The following is an 18673-nucleotide window of genomic DNA, read 5'->3' on the forward strand; positions in this document are numbered from 1 at the left end:
CCCTTTTCAATCAGGCCTTCAGGATTTCTCCCTAGCGCAAGTTCTCTGACTTGCTGGTAACTAGAAGATACGTGATAAGAAAATTCACTTGCACTTTTTAGACTACGTATTTTATTTGCAAGAGCGCTTGCAGGCCATCGCCTCTTTCAGTGGAGGCTAGCGGGCCGTGACCCTATGGCGCTCCATGCCTGCATGGGTACCAAGCTGGGGTGCCGGAGCTTCTTTAAAGTTTCTCCGGCTGGACCACGTGGCGCTGAAAAGGCAAGCTCCTTTCAGTTACAGCGGAAATAGAAATGAGGATTGCCTCTTCAGTATGTGGTAGAAACTCCAGAGATCTCCAGTATTTCCCTCTCCGGTCTCAAGGACTGCTTGCCCCAGTGGTTTCTAGCAGTCGCCGAATCATTCTATGGTACCCTCGGTCTCCCAAAGCCTGTAGTCTTCCAAGCTCCGACCTCTCAGGAAAACCCTTTCTATGTCCGGTTTGTCTGCAAAGGAACGTCCCTGCATGCTGCAGGGCAATGTAGGGTTAAGTGGTTGGGAGGCAAGTCAGCACTCTGCTGGTTCAAATCCCACTCCTGCCACAAGCTCAGCAGGTGGCCTTGGGGAAGCCACTCCTCTCAGCCTTAGCTCCCCAGCTGTATTGCAGAGACAAGAACAACACTGTTCCCTGCAATGAGTGGGGCACTAATCTGTTCAGAAAAGAGGTATATAAGCACAGTTTTTATAACAGAGTTGCTGTAGCACAGTGGTTAAGTGGTTGGGTTGTGCGTCAGCACTCTGCTAGTTTGACTCCTGCTACTGCCATGAGCTCTACAGGTGGCCTTGGTAAGCCACTCCTCTCTAAATATGCTTTAGGCTCATCCTGCATTGGGCAGGGGGTTGGACTAGAAGGTCTGTATGGCCCCTTCCAACTCTGTGATTCCGTGAACCCAGTTCCTCAACTGTATTGTGGGGATAACAACACTGACTATATTCACTGTTCTGAGTGGGGCACTCATCTTTCTAAAAGAGCAGTATATAAGCACACTGTTGCTGTTATTATTATTACTGGCGTGCTTGCCCATGTGTCTCACATTTGGAAACGTAGGGGCTAAAAAGGAAATGCAGGAAGAACCAGGTGGAGTATGTTTTTGATTGAGTGTATTGTTGTTGTTGTTGTTGTTGTTGTTGTTATTCCCGTGCACACAGAGCACTAATAAGTTTAGTGGGAGACCACTGATCTGGGCAAACTGATAGAAATCCCTGCTCATCTCTCATCCAGTACATAAGAGCATCTCTGCCAAGTAAGACCAATGTCTTGGCATCTGCTTCATACATTGGCCAATCAGATGTCTTCAAAAGGCCTACAAACCAGGCAACTGGCTAAAGTTGTCCCACCCCAAAGATAGTAATGGCGGGTGACTGCCTCCAAACATGGAGGTTCCATTTCTTCACTGTGGACAGTAGTCACTGATGGACGTCTCCTCCTTGAATTCATCTTTTTTTCCTCTGCTGTCACGTTGTAGTCAAATTATAGTGCGCCATCGGATTTTCAAGGCAGGGGATGTTGACAGGTGGTTTGCCATTGCCTTCCTACACATAACAACCTCAGTCTTCCTTGTTGCTCTACCACCCATGTACTAACCTGGGTTGACCCTGCTTAGCTTCCAAGAAGTGACAGAATCGGGCTAGCCTGGGCCATCGATGCCAGGGCTGAATTTGCCTAATCTTGTCTTAAAGCAATCCGAATTAATGGCCCTTGTTACATCCTGTAGCCGGCAAGTCCCTCTTTAAATGAAGTACTTCCTTGGTCCTTCCTTTCCTTTGGGCACCAGGCCAAAATATGGCCTCAGGCTTCTAACTAAGGGGTTTTACCTCTTCGCTGGTTTATAGCCTGCCTGAAGGATGATTTATCAAGAACATGTAGGTCATGTGTTTTAAATTGTTTTTACACCCTGGGTTATCTGAAAGGGTTCCAACTTGTTTCTAATAGAGTTTTTTTAAAAAATGAATGTATTATAATGGTTTCATTTTATTGTTTTAGTCGTAAGCTGTCCCGATCAGGTCTCCAGAGAGGGGATATGTGCATTTTCCAAATGCATAAATAAAGACTGTCCATCCTGAATTCTAATCATCTGCTCCACTGGGGGTCTGCAAGTTCTCCTAAGAGAGAAAAAGTCCTCTACCCACTATCTCCTGCCATGCATCATTTTACAAAAAAGGCTAACTACCCCTCACCAAATAGACAAAAGGGGTAAGAACCTCTAATGGACAGGGAAAAAGGAAGTACTGAATACCGGAGACCAGGGAAAAAATATGCTTGTAATGCAAAATAGCACTATGATATATTCACCAATTTATAAAAAACATCCTACTGTAATAAGATACGTACAATGAGGAATAAAACTACAAAGACATACAACAAAATTACTGCAATAAAACATATCCACGGAGGAATTGACAAGCTACACAGGACATACAACAAGTCAGGACGCTGGCTGCATTCCTGTTTCGATGTGTAAATCTTCCTCAGTCATAAGCAACCTTGGGCAAGTAATTTTGAAGAAAGAAGTTCAGAAGCCAATAAATTCTAGTGTATTGTAACTTCAAAAGATAAATATCCTGGCTTCGATCTTCGTTGGTCATGAATGACCTTACACTGGTAGGAAGCCAGAGACTCAAAAAAACCCAATTCATACTATGCGGTTTCAGGGACAACAATGGAGCTCATATCCAAAAAACAAGTTGTAAATATTATGTGCACGTGAGATTGTATGTCGTTGTCTTTCGTTAATTCCTTGTTGTGTGTGTTATGTGCCATCAAGCCACCTCCGACCTATGGCGACCCTATGAATGACAGACCTCCAAAACGTCCTGTCGTTTTGCTCAGATCCTGCCAACCGGAGGACGTGACTTCTTTTATTGAGTCCAGCCATCTCGTTTTAGGTCTTCCTCTTTTCCTAGCATTACTGACTTTTCCAGAGAGTCTTGTCTTCTCATGATGTGACCAAAGTACGACAGCCTCAGTTTTGTTAATTCCTCATTGTACCTATCCTATTACCATAGGATGTTTTTATAAATCTGCAAAGATCTCATTGTGCTATTTTGCATTACGAGCATTTTTTCCGACCTCCAGTATTTCAGACCTCCTTGTTTTCTAACTACCCCATCTTTTCTCAAGAGGGCTCCAGACCACTGCTTTCAGCCACGGATGCTTTGCCACGGCAAGCGGCTCACCTTGATGATCTCTTCATCCCCCTCGCTGGACTTGACGCACTCCGAAGCCAAGGTGTGGCTGCCCGTGGGCCGGTTGGCCACCATCGCAAAGGCCCTTCCCACCGGCTGTAGGGAGAGATGGCAAAACAAGGGGCTGAACGCTGGTCTCTTGCACGTGAGCATACGCTGCACAAACCAGCTGCTTTTTAAAGAAATGCCGTATGGGGCTTGCCAGAGCGGGACTCTTCTAGGGTTGCCAGGCCCCCTCAATTTCCCGGCGGGGGGACAGGGGCCTGGCACTTACTTTTTGGGAGAGGGGGGTGCACACGCACACACGCTCTGTGCATGCGCGTGCCCCCACAGGCATGATGACGTCACTTCGAGTTGACGTCATCGTGTGGCCGGGCGCTGCAGAATGTGCCTGAAACGGGCTGTTGTGCTGCCGATCAGCCCCGGTTTTGAGGCGCTGCGGAGCACAGGAGTGTTCCTGCGCTCTGCAGCACCTCAAAATGGGCCCGATCCGTGGCAGAACGGGCCTGTTTTGGGTGCTGCACTCCTGCGCTCCGCAGATGCTGAAAACGGGCTGATTTGCCACGGATTGGGCCCATTTTGAGCGCTGCGGAGCGCAGGAGCGCTCCTGCGCTCCGCAGCAGCCTCGATCCGGGCCAAAACGGGCCCAATCCCAGCGGCTGTGGTGCACGGGAGTGTGCCGCACGGCGGGGGAGTGTGCAAGGAAGGTGCACAGCCCCCCCCCCCGCTGCTCAGGTAAATTGGGGCGGGGTGTGGGGAGCAGAGGTGGGAGATCCCCCGCCCCAACCGGGGGTCTGGGATCACTGGACTCTTCCAAGCCCATTTTGACACACACGTACAGAGATTGAGAAAAGGTGGGCAGAGACGGAGGTACAACAAGCGGCAGGCCAAGAAACATCCCAGCTCTCCCCAAGCCAGAGGGGTCCCTCCACCCAGGGGGTTCTTGCAAGCCAGACCTCAGTAACAGCCCGGAAGGGCGCCTGCTTACCTTCTGCTTCACTGGGTCACGCCTGTCGCCAGGGAGGTCATTCTGGAGCGTGAGGCGTAATATTTTCACACTGTCCTAAAGATGCAGGAAAGAAAACGAAATAGAGAGTGCTTCAGATTTTTGTGATCGGTGTTGCTAATGGACAGAGGGTTGCCAGATCCAGGGTGGGAAATTCCTGGAGATTGGGGGGGTGGAGCCTGGAGAGGGCGGGGTTTGGGGAAGGGAGGGGCCTCAGTGGAGTATAACGCCATCGAATTCACCCTTCATAGCAGCCATTTTCTCCCGAAGAACTGATCTTTTTTGCCTGGGGATCAGTTGTAATTCCGGGAGATCTCCAGCTACCACCTGGAGGCTGGAGTCCAGACTCCAAGTTCCTTTCTCCAGATACAAGTCGGAAAGGAGATCCATGAGTCCGTATATCCCAATCAGAAGGTGGCAGAAGGCCACACCTCCTCTCTGTTGGCACTAAGGCTAGAAGATGCCCACTCCTTTCTTTCTGGTGTCTCCAGGCTACCAAGACACTCAGCTTGTCTGGCGAAAAATCTGAATTTGAAACTGGAACTCTAGCCAAGGAGTAGGAAAAGAATCTGGCCCCAGCCAGCTGGGCGCTCCAATGATGTATCACAGGGGACCCCAACCTTTTTGAGCACATTTGGAATTTTTTAAATAAATATTTATTCGGAAAAGAAAAACAGAAATGAAAAGAGAAAGTACGCAAACGTATACAGAAAACAAAGTACTACGGCTGCTTCCACACACATTGGATAATGCACTTTCAACACTCTTTAATGATCATTTGGAACTGAGGGCCAAGCTACACATGACGAATGACACTTGAACAGCAAGTGGACAGACTGAGGGCCAAGCTACAAGTGACGAATGACACTTGAACGGCAAGTGGATTGAGTGGAGGGCAAGTGAACAGGGAGAAATACACTTGCTGTTCAAGTGTCATTCGTCATGTGTAGCTTGGCCCCATGTTTCCATGTGTGAAACACAAAATCCACTTCTAAAGGATTACTAAAGTGCATTGAAAGTGCATCATTCAACATGTGTGGAAATGGCCTACGTTTGAACTACAACAGAAAATGTGGCAAAACATCTAGCTTGATAGTTCTCTTCTCCTCTCCTTAATTGCTTATAACTAAAATTTAATATGAATAGTCTTTAATCAGTCATTTCTTCCATGTTTTATACTCAACATGTGGAATTCTGGCACAGTGCGGTGGGCGTGGCCACAAAATGGCTGTCACAAAATGGCTGCTGCAAGAGGCGGAGCCAGCCACAAAATGGCTGCTACAGCTCACCTTCAGTCACCCAGTGACGGTCCTTGTACGGTGGAAGCAGTTTTTGCCAAAGCAATAATTTTAAAAACCTGAACAGCCCATCAATACTCCGGCGGCCAATCTGAAGCCACGCTTTGCAAAAGCCCCACCGCAAAAGGGATCCCGATGTATCGCTCTGGGGTCAAAGAGTAGCACTATGCACTGGCCTGCTGCCTGAGGCTCCGTTTGCAAAGATACATCACAAGGGTGCCTGAAACTTCCTAGACCTCAGGCAAATACGTATACAGCCCTGGAAATCCGGAGTCACTCTGTCTGGGAAAAGTCCTAGAGGAGATGTTAATGCAGCAGGAAGGGAGACACCCTCAAATCCCTGCTAACACCCCAGGAAGAGCTGGAGATGGATTCTAAGGGCCCAGGCCTCTGACGGTAGTGCCTTCCCCCAGTGCAAGGATACCCACACACTCCAATCCACAAAGTCCATGAATTAAGCCTGTAGCAGAACCAAGACATGCCTTTCTATCAGATCCCTCCTCTGTCACCTGCTCTGCCAGGATGCCACTCTTATCTTTCATGCATGGGAAACTGACAGTAAATTCCAGACGCTTCCGGCGTTCCCACGGTGCCTGAACAGCTGAACAGAGGAAGAGTTTTCCTCCCTGCACAGCCCTCTCCTTCCCCAGCCAGAAGGCTCACCGGTCGGTGAACCAGGGCTCCGAGACACAACGAAAACATCTTCTCCACTTGGCTTTTCGCTTGTGCAAAATTTGACATGCGCATACAGGAAACCTGCACGGCCCTTTTTGGCAAACTCACAAAGGATGCAGGGCCAGCCCGAGCATGTGCGCAGCCGCCAAGACCCGGGCACCCTCGCCATGACCCAGGTGCACACAGAGCTGGGCAGACAAGAAGCCGCCGCCGCCACCAGGTGGCATGAAGCCGAAAGGCTCCAGCCTTCTTTCCTCTGCTGGGGCCGGGGGGCAGCCAGGCGGGCATGCCTTCACCTGCAATGCTGCCCATGCCACCCAGGTATACTCAGGTCACCTCACTGGGCCTAGTGGCATCGCTCGGTGCGACCACTTTCTGCGGCTGATCTGACTTCAGCCAAGATCCCCCCCTAGATTTGCCTATTTGGCTGCTGAGAACCCATGCTTTCCTCCAAAGAGGGAGCCCTCCCTTGGCGCAAAGGGGGACGGGAGCAGGGCTACTTACACTGGGGTAAGCACAGCCACTAGCAGAACACATGCTGGTTCCAATGCCAGATTCCCAACTTCTCCGGATTTAATTTGTGAAGAACATTGCATAAAAGACACACATCCCCTTTAAAGCAACACGTCGTGTTATATAAGCAGGCATGGAACAGTGCCAAGGACAGGTTGCTCCTCAGAACTAGAAATTAACCCCGAAAGAAAAGCAGCTGATGGGAACAAGTCCTGCCCTGCCCGGCTATTCCTCGCTGCCAACATCAAGCAGCGCCCTTTCGGCAGAGTTTCAGGTGGGCAGCTGTGTTGGTCTGTAGTAGGAGAGCAAGATCTGGGTCCAGGAGCACCTTAAAGACTAACTAGATTTCCAGGGTTTGACAAAGGGAGTTCTGACTCAGGGAAACTCATACTGTGCAAATTTAGTTGGACTTCCGGCAGCATGCACAGGATTTGCAAGGGGGGCAGCAACAGGTGCAGAGAAGCAGAGGGACACAATACTGCCACAATGGGATGCACGTGCGCGCACACACACACACAAAACCTATCAAATGCTGCCAACTACTGCTGTCAAGTTAGCTCCCGGGAGCTTTTGCAATTTTTCAAGCTTTGGCATAAAAAGTTCACATTTTCGCAACCATGAGAACCAGCTCTGCATTTTGACATTAGAAAAAAGAGAGTTGTTAATCGTTACTTAAAGAAAGTGTAGCTTTGACACGATACGATTTCGTTGGAGAAAATCGGAAAACTTTCAGTTTAGATTGTTTGTTTTTGTTGCTTTATTTCTGAATTACGTATGTTTTTGTATGTTGATGAGTTATTTTTGTTTGTTTTTATTGTATACCTGTCGTAGTTTTTTTAGGTTTGTTTTTAATTATATAAAACTTAATTTAAAAAATCAAAATATTTTTTTAAAAAAGAACCAGCTGCATGATTCCCCCCACCCACCCACCCACCCCCTCCACCACAAACCCATGACTTTCTAGTTCTAAGAGGTACCAGATGCTGAATGGTGCCTCACATGCAGGTTAACTTTTTCTGGCCTGCAAACAGATGCGCACGCCAAGAAGAGCAAGACTGTTCTAGGTGTCAGATCCAGAGGAGTTAGCCATGTTTAGTCTGTAGTAGCAAAATAGTAAAGAGTCCAGTAGCACCTTTAAGACTAACCAACTTTATTGTAGCATAAGCTTTTGAGAACCACAGCTCTCTTCGTCAGATGCATCGTCAGCTTTTGAGAACTACAGCTCTCTTCGTCAGATGCATCGTCAGCTTTTGAGAACTACAGCTCTCTTCGTCAGATGCATCTGACAAAGAGAGCTGCGGTTCTCGAAAGCATCTGACAAAGTAAGCCATGGCTCTTGAAAGCTTATGCTACAATAAAGTTGGTTGGTCTTAAAGGTGCTACTGAACTTTTTGCTATTTTGTTCTAGGTGGGGGGCTAAGTTGGCCTGCAGTAGAGGAGCAAGAATCGTCTCCAGCAGCACCTTAAAGAACAGCAAGAGTTCTGGTGTATAAACTTTCGAGAATCAATCTCCCTTCATCAGATACCTTCAGATATCTTTGGTATCGGAGGGAGGGAGCTTTGACCCTGGAAATCTTGACCGTCTTTAAAGTGCGACTGGATTCGATTCTTGCTCCAGGAAGATCAAGGAGTTTGTCCCATTCTAGGACACATTTTTTCCTCCCCAAATCAGTGCTTAGTGCAAGACCACTTTTGTCAGGAATGGGGGGGGGGTGTGCACACGTGCACACAAGGAGAACTATGGATTTTTTTTCTCAAAAGGCTAATAGGAAGGGACCACCCTTCTCTGGCGTTGGGAGGAAAGCGAGGAGGGTCCACACAGCGTCAAACAGGAGACTGCTTTTTTTCTTTAATAATTAATTTTTTATTTCAATTGATAAATTGAAAACATACAACACAAAATACAATCGATCACCCAGGTTGTATATCGACCACCATCCACAACTACAATCATCGATAATCATCTAAATCCTAATAAACTAATTAAAAAAATTTTTAAAAAAAATAAACCCTACACAAAACGTAATCACACATCATCCAAACCATGTATATATAAAAAAAATGGTAAATGATATTGTATTAGCTTGATACCCGTGCGTCGCTACAGTATTTAACTACTTTAAATCCAGTTCTAATACTTGTGGGTATGTAATATTTTGGGGGGGTTTTAAAGTTGGTTTTGTATAGGATAGTACGCAAGCTTCACAAAGGTGTTTGAATAAAGCGAAGTGTGTTATCCCTATTCAGGAGTCTTGTGCCGTCTTTCTTCATCTGTATGCAGTTTCTTTCGCCTGTTTTTTACCTCAGAACACAGAGCTCCACAGCTAACCAATCAGAGAGGGGGGGGGTGCAAGCAGGGAGGAGCCTCCCAACCGCACAGGAAAGCCAGGCCCCACAGGGAGATTGGCAACCCTAGTGAACTTTGGGGGGGAAGACTGGGAGGTGCATTTTACCCCAGGACACATTCAATGACTCCCAATAACAACTACATACTGTTTAGAATGTGGGGAGTGAGGACCAATCAGGCCTCATACGCAAATGACCTCTGTGTTCCAACTGTCTCAGGAGGGGCGAGGGAATGATGTGTGGAATGTTGTGAGCCCCAATTAGCCTACATATGCAAATGACCTTGAAAGGCTGGCCCAATCGGGGAAGAGTGGCCGAGCTGGCAGTTGGTGGGGGCGCAAGCAGGCAGCAAGCCTGCCAGCCACACAGGGAAGCTGTATCCCTTTGGGAAACCACATTTTACTCCTTTTTACCCCCTTAGGGGGAGAATTAAAATCCCTTCTTAGTGGGTGTTTACATCATGAAAGAAATGTTCTCCCCAATTTCCATGTTTCTAGGTCCAGGGGTTTGGGCTGGGTGCTGATGAGTCAGTAAGGACTCTTGTCTTCATATATATAGATATCTGCTTATATATCTTCATGCCCTGACCTGGACAGCCCAGGAGAGCCTGATCTCATCAGATCTCAGAATCTAAGAAGGGTTGGCCTTGGTTAGTAATTGGATGGGAGACCTCCAACAAAGACCAGGGTTGCAGAGGCAGGCAATAGCAAACCACCTCTGTTAGTCTCTTGCCACAAAAGCCCCACCAGGGGTTGCCATAAGGCAGCTATGACTTGAAGGCAGGATTTCATTTCATATATGTTCACAATTTTTTCACTTCTATTCAAGTATCTTTCTATTTTCTCAGGATGCCGTGTTTCGAGCATATGCAAAGCCAGAGGAAGGGAGACGTCCCTCCCCTCCTCCTGCCGTCACAATTTCCTAATGAGGGAGGTGGCAAGACTCCCTCCTTCGCTCAGGCTTCAGAAGTCTCAGGGCAATGACAAAGACAAGACCCTCCTCCTCGAATCACAAGAAGGGATGTTCACGGGCTGCAACATTTTAAGATCAGGAAGGGGGGGCAAGAATATATTAAAACACATTAAAGTTAATTTATACAGTAAAAACCATAATAGAAAGATTAAAAATATAATATAATATAAAAATATATATCCAGTTGGCAGCAATCAACAGCAGCAGACACAACTCGACACGATAAGGTGGTGGACAACCTTAGTAGGGAGGGGTTCAGATTTTATTCTTCTCCATTTTTCAGCTGGTGGAGGCCAAGCCTGACCCCAACCATATGCCTGGCGGAACATCTCTGTCTTACAGGCCCAGCGAAATGATAACAAATCCTGCCGGGCCCTGGTCTCAATAGACAGAGAGTTCCACCAGGCTGGGGTCAGGACCGAGAATGCCCTGGCTCTGGTTGAGGCAAGGCGGGCCTCTTGGGGGCAAAGGACCACCAATAGATGTTTCTCTCCCGATCGGAGCGTCCTCTGGGGCACATATGGGGAGAGGCGGTCTCGTATACGCTGGTCCCAGTCGGCATACGGCTTTATAGGTTAGTACCCAAACCTTGAACCTGATCCGGTACTCCACTGGCAGCCGATGCAGCTGGCGCAATATAGGTGTTATATGCACTCCAGTTGGCGCTCCTAAAATAACATGCGCTGCTGCATTTTGAACCAGCTGCAGTTTCCGGGTCAGGCTCAAGAGAAGCCCCACGTAGAGCGAGTTGCAGTAGTCTAGCCTAGAGAAGCTGTTGTGGACTAGAGCCCATTTATATGGAAGAGAAGCAGAGGCTAACATCTGCCCTGAGCCACAACAATGCTATCCCTCCGAGGAGAGCTGTGGCCCCACGGAAGGCCGTTGGGCAGCAATTAGGACCAGCCCACATTTTCAAGCTCCCCTGCTTAATCACGAGCAATTTGTACACGCTCAGGAAAAGCATGTTGCTCCCCCTGTATTCCCAATTGCAGCCGAGAGGCAGAAAATGGGTTGCGCTTAATAATTTTAGAAGGCGGCACATGGCCTTTCAACATGACAAGAGGAATGTCTGAATTACTCAGCAGGCTGAGCCTCACGGCCCACCTTCTTGGCGTCTGCAACAGAACCGCACACCGCCAGAAAGATCAGAGATGCCCAGGGGCTGCTTGGAGCACAGAGGCTATGTGACGTTGCTGCACTTCTCTCTGCCCGATCATGCGCTGCTCAGCTGCACAGACCCACCTACGACATTCGGGGCCTGAGCAAGAGAAAACCAGCAGCCCAGCATTGTTATAGCTGCAGAGCAGGACTGACCGGGCAAGGGACAATTGCATTCCAGGCCCAGAAAAATCCAGAGTCTCCTCTCATTACAACGCAAGCCATGCAGCTTACTTGCTTTGTTTTGCTTACTTCTACCATCCTGACCTGGACAGCCCAGGCAAGCCCGATCTCGCCAGATCTCAGAAGCTAAGCATGGCCGGCCTTGGTTAGTAATGGGATGGGAGACCTGCACAGAAGACCAGAGTTGCAGGGGCAGGCAATGGCAAACCACCTCTGTAAGTCTCTTGCTTTGAAAACCCCAGCAGGGGTCGCCATCAGTCAAGCTGTGACCTGATGGCATTTTCCTCCACCACACTTCAACAAGTTCTGTAGAGGGAAGGGTGTCTCTTAAAGCACTCCTCGAAGCCTCCCAGATGTAGCCATGAGCAGGCTTTACAGGCAAGTGTTCTGCAGAGGCCCAGAACCGACACAGAATGCGGTCCTGGGTGCGAAACCCTCTTTGTCAAAAGTACATTTCTACCCGTAGTATCTTCAGGACATGCCCCAAAGCACTGCGAGCAACGTCAGCTGGAATTTCAGAAAAGAGAAGTGGGTACGATTTGCTAGTCGCTGGGGCAGGAATTTCCACGTTCTTCCCCTCCGTGGACTAGCAAGCCTAAGAATTACTCAAACAGGAATTTGGAATGTAGATTTATGGGTATAATTGAAGTTTTCAAGGCCAGCTCCACCCACCCACCCCTCTCCCATAATTTCTCCCTAATTTATTGCCCATTTATTGCACAAGTCTGAACACATATGCCAGACCTCTTACATACCGAGTCGAACTGCAGGACTGTCTAACTCAGCGAGGCCTACTCCAAGAGGCAGCGGTTCTCCAGCGTCTCAGGCAGAGACAGGGTCTTTCCCCAACACCCAAGTGTCTTTCACCGGAGCTGCCAGGGACCAGACCTGGGTACCTTCTAATGGCAAGGGAAGAGCCCTACTTTCCAAATGCAAAGCACATGCCCTGCCGTGAAACTCTGCCCTTTTTAATTATCATAAAGAGCTTGGCCGGGCATCCAGTGCGTTGTGGGTGCCCTCTCTAACCCTGGCAGCCCTGCTGCTAAGAAACTCCTGCGGACACCCTGCTCTGGGACAAAGCCAAGTGCTTCATGCGCATTATCTTACGGCATCCCTTGCAAGGATCCGGTACAGCCAGAATGCAGATGCAGAAGGCGGGGAGACGCTGAACTGGCTGCTTCCCTGAAGGCAGCTGGGCAGCACTCAGCAGAGGGCAAGAAGAGTGGAGGAAAGACGCACAACTTGGTAGTAGAGCCCTGCTTTGGCACGAGGAAGGTTCCAGGGACAGCCCCTCTATCTCAAGGACCCCCCTCTCAAACAGCAGGCTTTGGGAAAGGGCCTGCCCTGCCCTGAAACTGCTGAGGAAATGGGACTGGGACACAAGGACCTCGCCGATTTCCATGTCATTTCTGTGACGTGCGCTTGGTGTGCAAAGGGGACAAAACTCAGTTTCTCTTGGTCAAGAGCCCCACCCAATTCATGGGCTACAACACGGAGGGAAAGGCATGAACCTTCTGCTATCATTTCTCTTCAAATCCCCCCTCCCCAACCAAAACTGCTTCTGGTGCCCTATTTTTATCTTTTTGTTTACTGTTATGTCATGCTCTGCTCTGAGCCTGCTTGCAGGGAAAGTAGACAAAAAGTATCATCATCATCATCATCATCATCATCCAGACATAACAGTCGTGGAAAATCGAAAAGTCTGGATAATCGACATTGCAACCCCCGGGGATGCCAGAATCGAAGAAAAAGAACATGAAAAAATGATTAAATATAGATATCTGGCAATAGAATCCACCCGACTATGGAAGAAGAACGCAACAGTAGTTCCCCTTGTCATCGGGGCACTGGGAGCCATCTCGAAAAACTTGCAGCTTTCTGACGTAACACCTACAGAAATGCAAAAGACGGCGCTACTTGGAACAGCATACATATTACGCCGATATCTGGTTGATACTTAGGTCTCCGGTGGAAATTTGTAACAGCTCAGCAAGGCCGATCAATGATAACATGTGATCTTTATTTATTATTGATTGTGTTGTGTGAAATTTCAATAATAATAATAATAATAATAATAATAATAGTGAGGTAGTCTTCCCCCCACTGGGACAAATATCTCAAGCAGAGAGGGTACCTGGGATCAGGTAAAACTGTGCTCCCGTCGGAATCAAATTCTCCCTCTTCTCCGAGGCTATTTACCAATTAAAGGAAGCACCAGAGATTCACTCTCTGATTTCTCAGAGTCCAATCTAGGCAACCCTCAGTAATCCTTACAACAACCTTTTCCGAAGAATGAACCCTATAGCAGAGGTTACGTTTCACACCTGGCTCAGCCTCCCCAGTTTTGCAAATCGCCACGTACCCACGGCCCCTTCCTATGCTAACTCATAAAACGGGGCAGCTCTTTCCCCCGCTCAGGATTGCAACACAGACTCGCTCACCTCCTGCGCGTTCCGAAAGCGTGACACACCGCCACGACTCTCATTACCCCAGTATCTATAGCGGCAAACGGCACGCAACACACACACGTGCATGCAAAGCAAACATGCGCGGCCCTGCAACCGCTCCATATATGGCAGAGTGAGGGGAAAAAAAGGCTGGCGGGGTCCGTGGAAGAGGCAGAGCTGAGTCACGAAGCCTAACGCAGAGGTGCAAAGGTGCCGGAGGCAGATCTGGAAAGGGAGGGAAACGCAGAGGGAAAAGGGATATTCTAGAGTATAAACACAGGCCCATGTGCAGAAGGCACCTTTCTGGCTGCAATCTCTCACTCCGCAGAGGAAGTCTAGCCTTTAGGAGAGGGATTTGCGCTTCTGAAGCCATTTCATGTGCGCACGCACAGGCCAGTCCTGGTGGGCTTTTATGGAACTCAGACCCAGAGGAATTAACAGAAACAACAGTAGGGCAATAACGTTATCATGGTCAGCTAGAAGATCAGAAAACAGAGAGAAAACTTGCACATAACTTCGTCGGTGCATGGAGGGGGGGGGGAGAAAAAGATGCTCAGGAGCGGGACAGGAAGCCCACAGTCTGTCACTCCTAGGGCGCAAGCGATACTGAATTATTCAAAAGGGCTTTTTACTCAGAGAGGAGGGCTGTATTGTAGGGAGGGGGTCTCAAAGAGATCCTTCACTGACAACTTAGGGACCACAGACTTCACCACTATGTTGCCTAGTGCATCTGTTGCTTTAAGTATGTGCTCCTATGTACCACCTGTGACTATGTACTTACTACCTGTTACTTTAAGTATGACCCACTGGGGAGTTCTGTGTTGTCTAATGTCAGTCCTAGAATTGCTCATGCTCTGTTTCAGCATTTCTTCAACTCTGTATCGGATTTTTGCTAATGTTATGTCTTTGTAAATTTGCATTTTACATCAGGTCTTGTGGCCCGTTTTACACACCCAGGGTAAGGCCAATCAGCATTTTGGGGTCAGGAGGCAATTTTCTCCAGGCTAGTTTGGAGGGTTTTTGCCATCTTCTAGGAATGGAGCAGGAGTCACTGGGAGTGTGTGTGGGGGGGGGGGGGAAGTAGTTGTGAATTTCCTATATTGTGCAGCGGGTTGGACTAGATGACCCTGTAGGTCCCTTCCAACTCTACATTTCTAGGATTTATTTACCCTACGGCATTGTATATTGAAATGTCCTTGATACTGACTGTGCTAATCTCACACTACGTAATCTACCTCGAGTCTCAGTGAGAAAGGTGGACTAATAAATAAATAAACTTTTGTCACAAAAAACCCTCCCATCTAATCTGGTGGAGGGGAGCAGATCTCAAAACAAGACACAAAAGTAACAACAGTAGAGACTGCGCAATGTTACCAGCTGCAGGGACGGGGGATTCTTTGTTAAGTGCTTTCCTTTGGCAATAAAGGAATATAACCACAGCAAAGATACCATGGGAGAAATCAAGGATGCTTAACTCCATCAACTTCATGGACTACTCCAATTTCAGTTTCCCCCTTGTGTCCTCAAAGGAAGAACCAGAAGAGTTAGCCGTGTTAGTCTGTAGTCGCAAAATAGTAAAGAATCCAGTAGCACCTTTAAGACTACCCGATTTTATTGTAGCATAAGCTTTCGAGAACCGCAGCTCTCTTCGTCAGTTGCATCTGACGAAAAGAACTGTGGTTCTCGATGCATCTGATGAAGAGAACTGTGGTTCTCGATGCATCTGACGAAGAGAACTGTGGTTCTCGAAAGCTTATGCTATGCCCAAGCTGGTTAGTCTTAAAGGAAGAACTGCAATGTATACATGAAAAGCAGTGAGTTGCAACATGAAAACCAGAGGGCAGATTCCACATGGAGTCGCAAACTGATCACACGTCCCCGCCAGAGCCTCTTGCATCACAGGAAGGCTTTCTGCACCAGTTGCGGGCACCACCCTTAGCAGAACAGACCTGTGGGACATAACCCCAATACGTTATTACTCCAAGATGGATTTTCAGGCTACCCAGTCCAGCCCCTTCCCAGGAGCATCTATCCAAAAGCCACCTACACACTAAGCACAGAAGTGCAGAAAGGCGCTGAGCAAGCAAATACCTTGAGATGACTCAGAGCCAAGCTACAAGTGACGCCTTACACAGGTTGGACACTTGTCAGCTTCCCTCAAGTTTTGATGGGAAATGTAGGCATCCTGGTCTTGCAGCTGTAATGGAGAGCCAAGCTGTAAAACCAGGACGCCTACATTTCCCATCAAAACTTGAGGGAAGCTGACAAGTGTCCAACCTGTGTAACGCGTCACTTGTAGCTTGGCTCTCAGAGTAGCAAGCCAGCCATCAACATGCCAAGGAAAGGTTACGGAAGAGGACCAGAAGCTAACCAGCTCTTGGGCAAGGAGAATTCGGTATCCCCAAGTACAGAGGTGATTGCGCCTTGCCTACAACTCCAACCACTATGCAATGCTTCCCCTCCCCAGGAAATTATAACGGGCACAACAGCGTTCTGTCTCTCTGACATAAAGGAAAAAACAACAACAGGATACACAGTGTAATACTAGCAAAATAAATAACCCACTGTGGAACCAGACTAATTAGAAACAAAGCTTAGCCAAAGTGTTTTATACAATCTCTCCTACACACGCATACAAAGTAACAACTTAAAGACACACTGACAAATTAATACCATTAAATATAAAGTGTTCTATATCCAATATTTACAACAGCCATACACACAAAAAATAAGATCCATACTGATTTTAGGCAAATAACTTGCAAATTCCAACTTCAACGTTAAATTGCCTTCAATCTTGAACTTCTGTAGTTAGAACTTGTTATAAAGTGCCTTCAGTTCTAAACCGGTATTGTTTAGAACTTGTGTTCCGTTCAGTTGTCAGCTAACTGGTAGCCCTGGGTTATTCCTCCGTTTCAACTCGATAAGCCTTTATCGAAAACGCAATTCCATTCAGAACAAATAGCATATTCAAAGGCACAACAATATCACCTGAAATTCACATACACTCCTAAACCGTATTGGCCATTTTCCTTAGGACGAAGTCCTTCAATCTTTCCTTCTGGCAACAATATGTGGTCAACCACATACCCCTGGAGGACTCGAGCTCTCTGACCAATTATGTGCTTGCCAACTGCATGGACGGAGCTTGGCTAGATTCTGTCACCTGCCTCATCGTGACCTTTTTTAAAAATTTAGAAATAGAAGTAAAAATAAAAAAAGAACAGCAATAGAAAGTGCATGGAACCTTATAGAGAATTCATTAAGCTATAACAGAAAAATATATAAAATAGAATTGAGTTGCATAAGAGCTATAAACACAGTGTATAACAAAACTGAATATTATACTTTTACATCTCTACTTAAACATTTTATATTCAGCATTCTATTCAACCTATGAAAAAAGGAAAGTATTTAGTGTGTCAGTTTATTAATTTATTTAGTTTGTTAGTTTAACTATTTTAATGTTAACTATTAATCTAGATAACTATTATATATATGAAAATGTCATCCAAACATACAAAAGGAAAGGACATACAGAAGAGCAATAATAAAAGGAACAAGGCTGACAGAACCAATTGATATATAATTAAATAAATCACAGTGATTAAAGATACCAGAATGGATAAACTTCAAAGTAAATTTTCCCCTTCATCACCCCTATAATGCTTCTAAATGAAGTTGAATATCTTAGCTTGTTAATTTAACTATTTTATTTAACTGTCAGACTATTGAATAAAATAAACTGTTAAGTCTATTTTAGTTTTGATTATGCTGCCTCACCATGACCTGTGGACAGCAGCTTCCAGATGTTTTGTGAGACTCGAATATTGGCAAGGAAGTTCGGCACCAACATCTTAAACTATCCCCTTTTAGATTTGCACCAGGTAGCTTCAGCCACCTTTGCACAAAACCAGGCATGGTGACCACCACAGCAATGAGGGGAATTCATTGCAACAGGGGAGAGTTAAATTAAAAGATGCAATTTACATCACACAGATAAATTCCATTAATCCCACGCCTTCACTTGGTGGTGCAAATCCTCGCCCCAAATGTAAAGCTTGGGGTAAGACTCCTTGCACCCGGGGAAGGCACCAGTTAGTGGAACAGATCCAAAGAATCCAACCCCAATTTTTCTAGATGTGCCAACTTAACACAGTCTGCAATAAGAGCCCTGCAGCTCACAGCCGCCCTGCCGAACTCCTTGGCCACGGCCAACTTGAAGAAAACAGATTTCGCTCTCCTTCCTAAGCGCTGTCAGGCAGTCTGCTATCTGTCATCTCAATCTGAAACACGCAATCGGAGGAAGGCGTAAAAGACAGCAAAGCCTCCGGGCTGCCCCACGATATGTAATGACTAAACCAACAACACCATTTAATCCTATCAGGCGATGTCTCCATTACGCAAACCCAATTCTCTCCGAGTCTCCGAAGCAATCATCCACCCTACCAGGAGCGTGTTAAGCATCGCGGAAAGAGGGGGAGGCCATTAGCTGCGCCGGGGATGCAATTAAGTCGGCACCTGCATGCCATCAGGGCTATTTGCGGCCCCCCTCCCGAGTGCTGATAAATGCAGGAAGATAAAATTGCAGCTCCTCTCTCCAAGAAGCACAACGGTGATAAATATTCGAGCCCGCTAATGGGAAAATATTCCATTTGCAGTTTTCTCAGGAGCTGCATAAACATACGGAGCAGACTTGCCTATGGAGAGCAAGACTGGTCTCCAGGAGAATATTTACTAAGGCTATTTCCACAAAGGTTATCTCTGCTCAGGTACAATGCCCTGGGGAGCGTAGTGGCTCCCGCCAACCCCCACCCCCCGGCCTGCTTCCACACAGCATTGTGCGGCTT

The 18673-nt window shown here is 47.2% G+C and overlaps 1 protein-coding gene across 2 annotated transcripts in view; it reads right to left on the reverse strand.

The window, feature by feature from the left end:
• The window catches only part of TUFT1 (tuftelin 1), a 54843-nt gene that overhangs the window by 17982 nt on the left and 18188 nt on the right, over nucleotides 1-18673 (reverse strand). For both annotated transcript variants that reach the window (XM_054997739.1, XM_054997749.1), the window contains exons 2-3: nucleotides 4214-4288; nucleotides 3217-3321 (exon numbers count right to left, since the gene is read on the reverse strand). In XM_054997739.1, the coding sequence (XP_054853714.1) occupies nucleotides 3217-3321; nucleotides 4214-4288 (180 nt within the window). The remainder of the gene's footprint in view (nucleotides 1-3216; nucleotides 3322-4213; nucleotides 4289-18673) is intronic.

The sequence above is a fragment of the Eublepharis macularius genome, chromosome 1 (genome assembly GCF_028583425.1).
Source record: "Eublepharis macularius isolate TG4126 chromosome 1, MPM_Emac_v1.0, whole genome shotgun sequence".
In the NCBI taxonomy this organism is placed as follows: domain Eukaryota; kingdom Metazoa; phylum Chordata; class Lepidosauria; order Squamata; family Eublepharidae; genus Eublepharis; species Eublepharis macularius.